We start from the raw sequence: 15074 nt of genomic DNA, 5'->3' as shown, positions 1-15074 counted from the left end.
CCTAGCTCATTGTAACCTCAAACTCCTGGCCTCGAGTGAGGCTCCTGCCTAGGAGTAGCTAGGACTGCAGGTGCATACCACCACACCTGGCCTTTTTTTTTTTTTTTTTTTTTTTAATATGGAGTCTCGCACTATCGCCCAGGCTGCAGTGCAGTGACACAGTCTCTACTTACTGCAGCCTCTGCCTCCTGGATTCAAGTGATTCTCCTGCCTCAGCCTCCCGAGTAGCTGGGATTACAGATGGACGTCACCATGCCTGGCTGATTTTTGTATTTTTAATAGAGATGGGGTTTCATCATGTTGGTCAGACTGGCCTCGAACCCCTGATCTCAGGTGATCTGCTTGCCTCGGCCTCCCAAAGTGCTGGGATTATAGGTGTGAGCCACCGCGCCCAGCCCTATTTTTCTTTTCTTTAAAAGAGGCTTTTACTTTAAAAAAAAAAAAAAAAAAATTATTATTTATCAAGGTTTTTTTTTTTTTTTTAAATCATAGGGCAATTACCTTAGATCATCAAAATGCTTTCCAAGGTTGGTTGTTAATAAAATTGGAGTATTTGGTAGCTAATGCTTAATTGTATTTTGGGATTATCATACTTTTCCCCCACTGTGTCTTTTCACTGTAATTTAAAATACATTTATGTTTTGGCCGGGAGCAGTGGCTCACGCCTGTAATCCCAGCACTTTGGGAGGCCGAGGCGGGCGGATCACGAGGTCAGGAGATCGAGACCATCCTGGCTAACACTGTGAAACCCCGTCTCTACTAAAAATACAAAAAAGTAGCCAGGCGTGGTGGCGGGTGCCTGTAGTCCCAGCTACTTGGGAGGCTGAGGTAGAAGAATGGTGTGAACCCGGGAGGCGGAGCTTGCAGTGAGCTGAGATGGTGCCACTGCACTCCAACCTGGGTGACAGAGCGAGACTCCATCTCAAAAAAAAAAAAAAATTATGTTTTAATATTATGACAAAAGGACAAAAGCTCTGCTTATTTTGAGGTGAATGAATATAGGCACTTATCCTTTTTTAGTGTTTACTCTTTAGGGTTCATTTTCTTGGGTACCACTACATTTCTTTCAGTGAAGTAAGCCAGTTATATTGTCAGGGAGCAAACAATAAAGAGGTTGGAGGGAAGAGTTTATAATTTTTTTTCTTGTTATTTTCAGTCAGAACTACTTCCTTTTGAAATGTATTTTTTTCCATCTCCAGTGGCTGAGCGGAGGGTATCTTGATTTGAGGTCCCTGAGTAGCAGATGGTTTGTGTTGAGAGTAACTGATTAAAGAGCCCTGGTTTGTTTTTTTTTTGTTTTTTTTTTTTGTTTTTTTTTTTTTAATCATTCCAGGTCTTGTCATGTCTTAGGAAGTTTGAGCCTGTAGCCCAACTGAGTGGATTGTTATTCCATATTAATATGGTCTTTGAGATATCAAAAGTTAAATATGTATGAACACATGAATTACGTTTTCACGCTTTCTCTTTTTTTCCTCCAGATAGCACAACGATAGAAAAATTAAGAGCTATTTGTTTAGACCATGCCAAACTTGGGGAAAGCAGCCTTAGTCCATCTCTTGACTCGCTTTTCTTTGGTCCTTCAGCCTCACAAGTGCTATATCTAACAGAGGTTGGTTTTTTTGTTGTTGTTGTTTTGTTTTAATTTATTCTGTGTTCTTTAAATTTGACCTTTCATATGGTAAGGTGAATGATTTGGGTAAAATTGTAATGAAATAGTTTTGAAATGAAATATTAATTTGAAATAAATAATAGATGGTCAAGAATTTCTTGGCAGTGACAATAGTACAAATAGAAGTTTGTTTGTTTGTTTGTTTTTAATCTTTTAATACAGCCCTCTCCCCCTCTTCTCTATTTTTCCAGGTAGTCTATGCCTTGTTAATGCCTGCTGGTGCACCTCTGGCTGATGATTCCTCTGATTTTCAGTTTCACTTCTTGAAAAGTGGTGGCCTACCCCTTGTACTGAGTATGCTAACCAGAAATAACTTCCTACCAAATGCAGATATGGAAACTCGAAGGGGTGCCTACCTCAATGCTCTTAAAATAGCCAAGCTTTTGCTAACTGCCATTGGCTATGGTCACGTTCGAGCTGTGGCAGAAGCTTGTCAGCCAGGTGTAGAAGGTGTGAATCCCATGACACCGGTAATACAGACTTTTAAAAAATCTTTTTATAATAGTAGATAGCAGTTTTTAAAGTAAAACTAATTAGTGTTTTAAATGTAGAGTTCAAGATTGACTCAGTGTTCAAAGTACCTTATTTCAGAGGTTTTCTTTATGATGTTTGTATTAAAAGTGCAAATACTTTTCGCTGACTGCTAATAATATGAGGGTAGTTTCTCCCTGCCCACTTAAATCTCTCTTGACTTTCAATTATTTTAAACCTAACAAAAACTCCATGTGAATCTCTTATTAACTTGTGCCTAGCAGATATATAAAGACACAGATTGTAATAAGAGATGTAATTGGTTTATCTAGTTGCTTGTTTCCCTTCCCACCTTGGGCTTAAACCCAAGTTCTGAGCTTATTCTGACTCTGTTTCTGCCTTGGTGGCATTCTTGATCTATGTCACAAAAAATTATCAAGACATACCGGAATTTGATACTTATTTATAAGAGATCAAACTATGCTTTTAATTCTAAGTAAAATTTCATAAACATCATAAATGATTGTTTTACTAAGTTACTGATAGAAGGTAAAAACTTCAGGGATAAAGATTTTCTTCTTTAGAAATGGCTTAGGTTTCAATTGGGGAGATCAGAATGTTGATAATTATGGTAATATCACATATAGTTGTTTTAGCTGTGATAGTATTGTGGTTATGTTTAAAAGGAAGAGCCCCCTATATTTTTGAAGTGATTGCTGAGATACTTCCAGGTGAAATTATATGATATCCAGGATTTGCTTAAAAACAATCCTGGGGTGGAGAAGTGATGGAAAGCAAGGGAAGATAGATTAAACAGTTTGGTCCACTGGTGATAATTCCTGAAGCTAAATAATATGTACATGAGAGTTAATTATACTACTTTGAACACTTTGGTGTGTGTTATGAATTTTCTGTAAAAAAATGGCTCAAATTTTATATTGTTTTGTATCACAGGTCCCATCTTTGTTAGGATTTTTTTTTTTTTAAAGTAGTTTTTATTAGGTAAGTAAAAAGGCAGCTTCTTGTTAGGATAAAAACAGATTTTTGTCATGATCCCTGACACAGATGCTCAATGAAGTACGCAGAAAACAATTACATGTATCCACTTTCACCTTTCTTCAATATTTATTCAGAGTATGTGCCACTATGGATACAGAGGTACATAATAACCTCTAATCTCAATGAGCTCACAGTAGGGAGCCCAGTGCAAAATTAGTAATATAGAAATATCTTTAAATAATATTGTAGAAATATTTACAGTATATACATAGGAGGGGAGTTGCAACTTGAAGGCAGTTAGAATTACCTCGCTAACAATTACTTAATGAAATTAATCTGTCACTGATTTAACAACTTGATTATACTGTTAAGTAAAAACTAGGGTACCTTTTGTACATTAGTCCTCTTAATGCTTTTTCAGTATTCCTTAATTTTTCTTTTTTTCAAAGCAAAACGTGATAATGATGGGGAATACAAGCAGGGTCTACCCAAGGCATGTACATAAAAGACATACAATAATTTACTGAGTCTCTAGAAGGAACCAGGCTATTTAGTTATCATTATCCCCTGCAAGTTAAGCTGAGCCCAGATTTAGAGACACGAGTTGATTGCTCTAGAATGAGGATTTGCAGACACATGCCACTACAGTGCGCAAGAAAGAGAGGAAGCCCACTTTGTTGGCAGTGCTTTTCGTGTAGGTTGCCACAGGTTCTATAATGTGTATATGCAAGGCAGTCGTTCTGAGGGAGTGGGTGATGAATGAAGAGCAAATGGTTAGGTCTGGTTATGTACAAATTATTTACTCCAAATAAAATGGTTAACTTTTTTCAGATCAACCAAGTTACCCATGATCAAGCAGTGGTGCTACAAAGTGCCCTTCAGAGCATTCCTAATCCATCATCCGAGTGCATGCTTAGAAATGTGTCAGTTCGTCTTGCTCAGCAGATATCTGATGAGGTTAGTTTTATCAAGACTTCTGTCACAATTTTAACTTTCCTAGGCCCACTTATTTTAATCACTGTCTCATCCTTTAGATAACGTTCCCTTAGTATCAGTTTTGTCTACTATTAATATTAGTACTTTCTATTTTTAATCAACTATATGTATAATAAACAGCATCCTTTTAAAGTGTACAGATTGGGTGATTTTTTTTTTTTTTTTTTTTGAGTTTTTTTGACAGTTTTCTCCTTTTTTGCCCAGGCTGGGGTAACGTGGGGGCCATCTTGGCTCACTGCAACCTCAGCCTCCAGAGTAGCTGGGATTACAGGTGCCCCCCCGACCATGCCCAGCTATTTTTGTATTTTTAGTAGAGATGGGGGTTTCACGATGTTGGCCAGGCTAGTCTCGAACTCCTGACCTCAGGTGATCCGCCTGTCTCAGCCTCCCAGAGTGCTGGGATTGCAGGCATGAGCCACCGTGCCCGGCCCAGATTCAGTGAATTTTGGCATATATGTGTGAAAATACTGCTGCGGTCAAAACCGAGTATTTTCATCACTCTTTATGCCCTTTTGCAGTTTATTCTTTCCCCAGGTAACCACTGCTCTTTTTGTCCCTAGAGAGTGTTTTTTGTCTTCTAGAGTTTTATATAGATGGATTATAGTATGTGTTCTTTTGTGTTGGGCTTCTTTCACTAAGAATAATGACTGAGAATTACCTATGTTGTGTGGATCAGTAGTTCATTCCTTTTTATTGCTAACTAGTACCCATATTAATATTCCACATTTTGTTTATCCATATTACTTGGTGAAGGAGAGTTGGATCGTTTTCCCTTCTTGGCTGTGAATAAAGCTGATGTGAACATTGTGTACAAGTGTTCGTATAGACATAAGTTTTCATTTTTCTTGGATAAGAAACTACAAGTGGAAAGATTGTCATCTTTGTAGTATTAAAATATAATAGTAAAGAGCTAGATAACTTGGGAAGCATACTTTGCTGTATTGCTGTTTAAAGGCTGGAGGTGGGGAATAAGCCAGGTGTAGTGACAGATGCCTGGAGTTCCACCTACTTGGGAGCCTGAGGTAGGAGGATCTCTTGAGCCCAGGAGTTCAAGTTTGTAGTGAGCTGTGATCACACCACTGTACTCTAGACTGGGTGACAGAGCCAGAGGGCTCCCCCCAAACCCTTTTTGTTTTCTTGTTTTCTTTTTTTTCTTTTTTTTAAAGACAGAGGCAACTTGGGAATTTAAAGACAATGATACTACACAGTAATTCCTGTTTCCTTTACAAGGTGAAACACTTTTGTTTTTCTAAACATAATTTCACTCTCATTCTATCAACAGTTCTATTTACTCATTATCTTGCAGGCTTCAAGATATATGCCTGATATTTGTGTAATTAGAGCTATACAAAAAATTATCTGGGCATCAGGATGTGGGTCGCTACAGCTAGTATTTAGCCCAAATGAAGAAATCACTAAAATTTATGAGAAGGTAAGAATTATCACAGAACTGTATTCCTTGTAAGCAGATGTTTCTTAATTGTGCATGTGGTTTGATTTTTATTAGGTTTGCTATTTTTAAAAATTCAATCACTTGCATCTTAATGGTTGAAAATTAACTGGTAGCTATATTGAGAATATGATAAAATTTTACTTTGAAAATGAAGTACTTAAGAATCCTGCTATGGGGCTGCTTTTTAAATGAAATTGCCTTTTTCTGCTTCTTGTGGGGGTCAGATATAATTATCTCATACTAAATTTGCTTTATCCCGTTTTCCTTTTTCTTTTATCATCTTTCTGTCCTGCGTAAATTTTGGTTTGTCAGTTATGGTATGGCATTTAAGTGGTTTTTTTTTTTTATTTATTCTCTTGAAGCAGTCAAAAATAAGACTGTTAACCAATTAGGTATCATTCCTGACCTTCTATTAGATTAAGCAAATTATCTACAGAAGAGAAAATGTGGTTGGCTTTTTCATTTATCATGTATACCTGCTCCTGATGCTACATATTTAGAAGGAAAAATTGAGTTACAGGAACTTCCCTGGCTTGGTAGAGCTTCCTTTACATGGCCAACATAACCCTGATTCGCCTAGGATATATGTTGATGTTCCATAGTATTTGTCTGGCACAGCCCTAGGTATTCATTCAGTATATTAACTGAATACTTACTCTGTTTCAGGCATGTACTATAGTTACTACTTTTGGATTAAAGAAGTCAGATTAGAATTCATTAGGCACCTCCCCAAGCATATTTTAGGTTGTAAGTCTTTGATACCCTTCCTGAATAGTCAAAAACAATTGATTTTGAATAAAATGGCACAATAGGCAAGCAACATAATGGAACTAGTCAAAAGTACCATTGTGGTTCTTGAGAAAGGATTGGTTGTTGGTTCAGAAGTAAACAACTCAGAAAGTCTCAAAAAAAAAATAGGTAGTGTGCTCCTCCAACCCTCCTTGAGACATAGGAAAATAATGGAATTAGACTTTATTTTCTATTATAGTCATTTCCAGACTATTCTAAAGGGGCCTCAAGAGTTACATGCAGCCTTGGAGAGGCTGAGGCCAGGTGGTTTAAGTGAGTAGGTGAGTTTTAAGCACTAAATAGAAGTCGTATAAGATTTTTCTTAACCTCTTTGGGTAATTTGTTCTTGATTATAATTTTACAGACCAATGCAGGCAATGAGCCGGACTTGGAAGACGAACAGGTTTGCTGTGAAGCATTGGAAGTGATGACCTTATGTTTTGCCTTGATTCCAACAGCCTTAGATGCTCTTAGTAAAGAAAAGGCTTGGCAGACATTCATCATTGACTTACTATTGCACTGTCACAGCAAGTATGTGTCTTTTATAATTGTAAGAAACTTACTTTTGTAAATGGAGTGAATTAATTTAGGCTGGTAAAATGTGTCCCAAAAATTAAATATTTATTATCTCTATAGCATATTGGTATTGAGGAAAATAGTGTTTTGTTTAACCTAAATTTGTTTGGTTTTAGTCTCTGCAAATGCCAATATTAATTGTCAAAGCATGATTTTTTTCTAATTCTAGAATTTAGTCTTACCTAGGAGGTATATAGGTTAGCCTGTTTCTAAAAATCTAGTTGGCAAGATTTAAATCATATAGGATATTAGCCTCCTATCTTAGATTCCTAGATGCCAGGTTTTTTTTAAAGCCAAACAGAATTTGATATGAAATTTGTAAGACAGGGTCATTGTAAGAACTTTTGCAGTTTACACTGAGAATAAAGATAAGTTATGAAGCTCATATTTCCATTTCAAGAGCATTTAATCAGTGGCAGTAATTTTGTTTTGGGCTTCTTTTTTGTGCAAGTCAGTCAGATTTATAGAAAATGTTGGTTTCCATCCTCATGTATCAGTCTGATCCTGACCTTCGTATATGGTAACTTTATAAACTTGAGCTCTAATAGCGTCACCATTATATGTAATTAATCGGTTTTATCTATATTTTGTGAAAAGACACAAAATGTTTACTTTCATCGTTCGGTCACATGCCATTCAATAATGACAAAATTCATTGATGAAAGGTTAATGTAAAGTCACAATAAGCCATTTGTTGAAATGAAGCATAGTGATAAGTAAAGTTTTAAAAATGTACGTACTGTGGGGGATAGGGTTCAACTTGCCCACTCAAGAGGATGTAGAGTCTGAAGTGGGAATGTCACTTTAGAGTCTAAAGTGATTTAGTGGATTTAAAGTATGAATGTCACTTACTTTAAGAAGTTCCTTGGTGTAAGTTCTTTGAAGACATCCAGTTCAACCTATTCAGAAACTCTTTTAACAGGATCCCCACAAATCAGATTGGGCGTGCTATCTCCTTGAGAAGACAATTCTGCACATTGGAAAAGATAAATAGGTTTAGTAAGTCTAGTTCCATTTAGTGATACATACATGTGGGAATGGTGAGGATAGGAAAGATGATTAGCCAACAGTTTTAATGATGTCAAACCTAGAGGGTAGTAAGTTTCTTATTCTATGTTGATTTTTTTTTTAAATATTTAAATTAGGAAGTTATTTCACCTCTTAGTCTAGTAACCGTTAAGGAACTTGGTTTAACAGGGTTTTTTGCCCTCTACCCTTTATGAAAATTACCCTTATATAAGTCAGAACCATTTTGCCTCTCTCTTCCCTGAAACTTGCATGCAGTGTGGTAAAGTACTGTAGAAAGCATGTTATCTCATTATGTCACCGTATTGTCTGCAATAATAAAGAGGGTGTTCTAAGTTAGGATTTTTTTGAGTTTTAAGTACCTGATTTTTATAAATATCTGAATACCTATGTAGGTTCAAAATCCATTATTTCCCGTTTGTAAGAATTTGTCAGCAAGTCTGACTTGGATATTAATCATTGGCATTAATATTCTAAAATCTGAATCTCCAGGCCAGGCGCGGTGGCTCACACCTGTAATCCCTGCACTTTGGGAGGTTGAGGCAGGTCAGGAGTTCTAGACCAACGTGGCCAACATGGTGAAACCCCGACTCTACTAAAAATACAAAAAATTAGTTGGGCTTTGTGGTGGGCACCTGTAATCCCAGCTACTTGGGAGCCTGAGGCAGGAGAATCGGTTGAACCTGGAAGGCGGAGGTTGCAGTGAGCCGAGATCACGCCATTGTACTCCAGCCTGGACAATAAGAGTGAAACTCCATGTCAAAAAAAAAAAAAAAAAATCTGAATCCCCAAATACATACTGGCCCCAGGGGTTTCAGATAAGGGATTGTGAGCTGTGTACAAGTCTGCCCCTCAGATAGAGTTTATAATCCTACAGTAACATTTAAGCATAGTTACTTACAAGGTACTTCTCACTTAATCCCTATAGCAACTCAGAAGTAGACTTTGCTGATGGAGAGGCACAAGGACTGTAGAAATTAAATGACTGACAAGGACATAATCATCACTAAATGCTAAAACTAAGACTGAAGGCTTTCTACCTCTTGAGTTCTGACATTTCTGCCACACAAATTGGGCTCTGGGTGTAATTATAATCCACCAGCAAATATGTGAATCCCTGTGTATGTGCTTGGCCATTAAAACCAAAGTCAAATAAGGCAGTTCTTGCATTCAAGCAACTTTGAGACAGAAATTGGTGCCATAAAAGGTAAAATACTTTGAGAATTGGAAAGGGAATATCTTACTTTCTACCTGGAAGGAGCAAAAGTGAAAGTTTAGTGCTGGATGTAGCATGTGAGCTCGTGTTTGGGTAGGATTTATATGTGCTTCAAAGTAGAAGATGGTCATTGCCAATGTTCTCTCTCTCTCTCTCTCTCTCTCTCTCTCTCTCTCTCTCTCTCTCTCTCTCCCCCCCCCCCCCCCCCCCCCTCTTCTCCCAGTTATGTGGCTTTTATTTCATGTGTCTTTGGACTCCATACACTTTCCTCCTCATGGTCTACCCTCATCTAAGCAGTCTGTACCCATTGCCTGGACAATCATAGTATCCTTGATCTTCCCACCTGTAGTGTTGTACTCTTCTAATCTGTTCACTACACAGCAAGCAGAGTGCTCTCTAGAAAATATGATCATGTTGCTTTCCTGCTTAAAATCTTTCCATGTCTTCCCATTATCTTTGAATTAAGTTCAGACTTTTAAATTTGGCTTATAAGCACTCCATAATTTGGTCCCTGCTTCTACTTACTCAGAAGTTTCAACTTAAATGCCACATATTCTAGAAACTTTTCCTTATCCCTAAACTAGGAAAGGTTTCCTAGACCTCTGTTCCTATTAGATGGTCTGCTTCCACATCATGACACTGACTTTATTTTATTATAATTAGTTGCAATGGATTTAAATTCTTTTAGATAAATGATATTCTTTTCTGCTGTTTCCACAGCCTGTTGTTTTATTCCCTGCCTAGTTAACTCACTTATGTTACCTCTCTGATCCGTGAAAGCATTTGACTTTGCCACTCCTGGGATAGTGCTTTCAGAGCAGAGCTGAGTAGTTGGTTTAATGTTTAGAAAAGGAGTCAAGGATAATACTGTAAAGGAGGTTAGTGGGAGTCAGTTTGACAGAAGGCCTATGGTGCTAAGGTCTAAGCAGCGTTTGATTTTAATGTGGTGTAGGCAGTCTCATGTGTATGTTTGGTAAATATTGATCAAATACCTGTTGTATACAAGACACTACCTACTGTGGATATGGCAAAACGGACAAAATCTTAGCCTTCTAGGAGCTTACATGCCAAAAGGGATGGGAGAAGAGAAGACATACGAGAAGTATATCAGATAGGAATAAGTGCTATGGGAGTAACATGTAAAGCAGGAAAAGGGGCTGTGTAGTACGGGGCATGAGTGGAGTTCAGTTTTTTATAGGGTGGTTGAAGAAGACTTCACAAAGGTAATAGCTTTGTTTAGAGGTCACCTTTTATCATTACCTTTCAGAGCAAAGTAATAATCCATGTGGCTCATGGGGAAAGTGTATTTTAAGCAGAAAAAAACAACATATATATGTCCAGCCATGTCAAGAACATGCCTGACATGTGAAAGAACAGCAGGGAAACTGGAGTGGATGGAACAGAGGCGGTAGGGGATGGGGAGTAAAGTCAGAGAGGATAACAAACACCCAATGAGGGTTTTTATAGGTCATCATGAAGACATTGACTTTGATCCTAAGTGAGATGGGAATCTTTCAGAGGGTTTTAAGCAGAGAAATGATGTGCTCCTCCTTAACTTTGTTTTTTTTTTTTTTTTTTTTTTTTTTTTTTTTTTAGTTGGTTTTGAGACGGAGTCTCGCTGTGTCTCCCAGGCTGGAGTGCGGTGGCGCGATCTCGGCTCACTGCAAGCTCCGCCTCCTGGGTTCACGCCATTCTCCCACCTCAGCCTCCGAGTAGCTGGGACTACAGGCGCCCGCCACCACGCCCGGCTAATTTTTTTTTTTGTATTTTTAGTAGAGACGGGGTTTCACCGTGTTAGCCAGGATGGTCTCGATCTCCTGACCTCGTGATCCGCCCGTCTCGGCCTCCCAAAGTGCTGGGATTACAGGCTTGAGCCACCGCGCCCGGCCTTAAAAATAATTTTTTTTTTAGCTGGATGTGGTAGCATGCACATTTAGTCCTAATTACTCAGGAGGCTGAGGTGGGAAGATTGCTTGAACCCAAGAGTTTGAGGTTACAGTGAGCTAGGATCATGCCACTAAACTCCAGCCTGCGTGACAGAGGGAAACCCTGTCTAAAATAAAAGGGACTGACTATCGTGAAGATAGAGGCAACAGGATTAGTTGACAGAAATATATTTCTTTTGAAGCACTGTAGAAGTCTGCATTTGCTCAGGAAAGTTTTATCAGGAATTGATAAGCATCAACTTTTTATTGCCCCCGTCGCCCCCACATTTGGGCTGCATACCTAGCTTGTTGAAAAATTAGTAAACCAAAGCAGTAGGAATAACATATACCTTTGAAAATCTGATTAAGTTATGGGCTTGTTCCCAGAAAACTAGATATGCCTAACTTTGGTTTACTTGGGTCCCCCCCAAACTCTACCTCCAAAAATTTTAGGGGCTTCTGAATCCCTCTGATTTATAGGCCTATGGACTGTTTTCAGAAACCTAAGATACCCTCTAGGGAGGGAAGTTAGTACACAGAATGTATGCTGTCAGGTTCTTTACACTTGTACTTTAAATTAGGTTCTAAGGGCTGGGCTCAGAGGCTCACGCCTGTAATCCCAGCACTTTGGGAGCCCGAGGCGAGCGGATCACCTGAGGTCGGGAGTTAGAGACCAGCCTGACCAACATGGAAAAACCCCATCTCTACTAAAAATACAAAATTAGCCAGGTGTGGTGGCATATACCTATAATCCCAGCTACTCAGGAGGCTGAGGCAGAGAATCGCTTGAACCTCGGAGGCGGAGGTTGCAGTGAGCTGAGATGGTGCCATTGCACTCCAGCCTGGGCAACAAGAGCGAAACTCTGTCTCAAAAAATAAATAAATAAATAAAAATAGGTTCTGAGTTACCTAGTAACTAGCACAAAGACAGAAATGTAGTTATCCATGAAATGCAGTTTGTGATGTCTGTAAGGTATTCACAAATGCTTAGCAGGTACTTGTTGAGCATCTTCCATGTGTCATACGTTGTTCTAGGTGCCAGGACCTCTGGCATCAAGAAAGCCCCTACCCTGAAAGAGCTTGCTTTGTAATGGAGATAGACTACACATTTGATAACTGGTTCTTGAGCTCCCCCTATATGCCAGATACTATTCTAGGTTCCAGAGGCACAATGTTAACTAAATAGATGATGTGTCTGCCCTCTTGGAGCATTTTATTCTAGTAAGATCTATATAGTACATAACGCAGTTTTTAAAAAAGATAGATCCGTGATTCCCAGATCTGAGAATCATGAGACAAGTTTTTCCCAAGGGTCATCAGAGAGAAAATATGGTATTGTGGTTCTCAATCTTTTTTTTTTTTTTTTTTTTTTTTTTTGAGATGGAGTCTCGCTCTGTCACCAGGCTGGAGGAGTACAGTGGCATGATCTTGGCTCACTGCAGCCTCCGCCTTCCAGGTTCAAGCAATTCTGCCCCAGCCTCCAAAGTAGCTGGGATTACAGGCGTGCACCACCACGCCCGGCTAATTTTTGTATTTTTAGTAGAGACAGGGTTTCACCATGTTGGCCAGGATGGTCTTGACCTCTTGACCTCGTGATCCATCTGCCTTACCCTCCCAAAGTGCAGGGATTACAGGCATGAGCCACCGTACCCAGCCTGTGGTTCTCAATCTTTAGTGCACATCAGATTCACCTTAAGAGTTTATTAACACATTGCTGGGCCCCACCTCCAGTATTTCTGATTCAGGAGGTCTGCATTGGAGCCTGAGAATTGGCATTTCTAACAAGTTCCCAGATACTGATGTTGCTGCTCTGGGGACCGTGCTTTTGGAACTGCCAGTACGGTATAAGGCAGCAGTTCCCAACCCTTTTGGCACCAGGGACCAGTTTCATAGAAGACAGTTTTCCATGGATCAGGGAGGTAGTGGGGGATGGTTTCAGGATGAAAGGATTCCACCTCAGATCATGAGGCATTAGATTCTCATAAGGGACACATAAGCTAGAAGAACCCTTGCATGTGTAGTTCAGTAGGGTTTGCGCTCCTGTGAGATTCTAATGCTACCGCTGATCTGACAGGAGGCAGAGCTCAGGCCATAATGCTCACTCGTCCTTCTGGCCTGGGGTTTGGGGACCCCTGGTATAAGAGACATATGCCACAATAGCCTTACTGTGGTTACTACAGAATTTCCACAGAGCTGTTGTGCAAAACCATAGTTGAATAAAAATTCTGTGGAAGGCCAAAAAGATGCATAAAGTTTATTGTAGTAGAGCATTTGGTATATAGAGGAACATTTCCAGCCTGTTCCAAGAAAGAGGTGTTAGAAGATAGTATCCCTCAAACTCTTAGTGTCAATTTGAGGTTATAGTCCTGGACATACAGCTTAAGTTCGTGTATTATGTGGTGTTGGCTTGAGTGCTTGGTGTGTGTAGGTAGAGTAATCCTGTATCCTTACTATTAATTTATCTCCCTCTTATGCTCCCCCCACCCCTCCTCCCCAAGAGGGAACAATGTTACAATCATTTTTTTAAAATTGGAATAATGTATTAAATGTGAAACATTTTTATTTCAGAACTGTTCGTCAGGTGGCACAGGAGCAGTTCTTTTTAATGTGCACCAGATGTTGTATGGGACACCGGCCTCTACTTTTCTTCATTACTCTACTCTTTACTGTTTTGGGGGTGAGAGACTTTTTAAAATATGCCTATCAATTCAATGTGATTCATTCTTTAAACAAGAAACATTCAGGAATTTGTGGTTTTAGCTTGCATTAAAGTCAGGACAGTCTATATTTAATAAATGAAGTACTACTTAATTTCCCATACTGTGGTAGTCCTCTAGTTAACTCTGGGTTTTTTAAAAAGTGGATTTTGAGGATAGACATGTAAATTGATATTATTCTACTTTGTTTCCAGAGCACAGCAAGAGAGAGAGCTAAACATTCAGGCGACTACTTTACTCTTTTAAGACACCTTCTTAATTATGCTTACAATAGTAATATTAATGTACCCAATGCTGAAGTTCTTCTCAATAATGAAATTGATTGGCTTAAAAGAATTAGGGTAAGTTGCAGATAATACTCCATTTATATGTCATTATTAATAAATAGAATGTTTTATTGATGGTTTATATTTTTTGAGCATTTTGGTTAAATGGAAAACTCCAAAGATTGATAAAAAGGGACCAAAGAATATACTCTGCATCGGTGGACATTAGTAACCTGCGATTCACAAAAATGAATACTATCTAGTTTTGTAAAATGAATTGCTTACTTGAGACTTGAAATACTGATGTTCACCTTCTTTTATTTTAGCATTTTGGGCCTTTTCGCAAATTCTCATTTTAAAAAAAGTATTCTTGAATTATGTCAAAAATAAGTCTGATAGAGCAGAACTTTTGATCATAACATCTGATACTTTTTACTTAGGCAAAATGATACAAGAATTTATTTCTGAAGAGTTTTGTAATTTTTAGCCTTCAAATTAGCATTTCTTCTAGTAGTTCATAAAGCCAATTTCTGGAAAGTTCTGAAGAAAACAAACTTGTTTGAATGGAAAGACTTAAGGAAATTATCTCATATCCCTCCAGCTCTGTCTTGTTCTGGCTCCTCTCTCCCTCTTTACCTCCCTTTCATAAGCTAGACATTTGATCTCTCCTCCCCACCCCCAACCCCCCGCCTTTGGCAGGATGATGTTAAAAGAACAGGAGAAACGGGTATTGAAGAGACCATCTTAGAGGGCCACCTTGGAGTGACAAAGGAGTTACTGGCCTTTCAAACTTCTGAGAAAAAATTTCATATTGGTTGTGAAAAAGGAGGTGCTAATCTCATTAAAGTAAGTTCTGTGTTCTTGGTTGTAAGCTACATATCACAACCTTCTAAATGTTTATAATCAAATTAATTTATAGTAGTATCATGTCTTTGTACTTTCTTGATGTTTTCTCTTTTTAAAGAATGTTT

General features: G+C 38.5%; 1 protein-coding gene across 6 annotated transcripts in view; it reads left to right on the top strand.

Annotated features, from left to right (window-relative positions):
- The window catches only part of USP9X (ubiquitin specific peptidase 9 X-linked), a 149399-nt gene that overhangs the window by 97026 nt on the left and 37299 nt on the right, over positions 1-15074 (top strand). For all 6 annotated transcript variants that reach the window (XR_004180896.1, XM_031661021.1, XM_031661020.1 and 3 more), the window contains exons 22-29: positions 1479-1609; positions 1861-2139; positions 3971-4096; positions 5442-5567; positions 6742-6908; positions 13689-13797; positions 14032-14178; positions 14803-14949. Coding sequence is in view for 5 of the 6 variants with exons in the window: in XM_031661021.1 (XP_031516881.1) it covers positions 1479-1609; positions 1861-2139; positions 3971-4096; positions 5442-5567; positions 6742-6908; positions 13689-13797; positions 14032-14178; positions 14803-14949 (1232 nt within the window). In the remaining variant the exon portion in view is untranslated. The remainder of the gene's footprint in view (positions 1-1478; positions 1610-1860; positions 2140-3970; positions 4097-5441; positions 5568-6741; positions 6909-13688; positions 13798-14031; positions 14179-14802; positions 14950-15074) is intronic.

This window comes from Papio anubis, chromosome X (assembly GCF_008728515.1).
Source record: "Papio anubis isolate 15944 chromosome X, Panubis1.0, whole genome shotgun sequence".
In the NCBI taxonomy this organism is placed as follows: Eukaryota; Metazoa; Chordata; class Mammalia; order Primates; family Cercopithecidae; genus Papio; species Papio anubis.
Note: the sequence above shows the minus strand (reverse complement) of the source record. Positions and strands in the feature narration are given on the sequence as shown.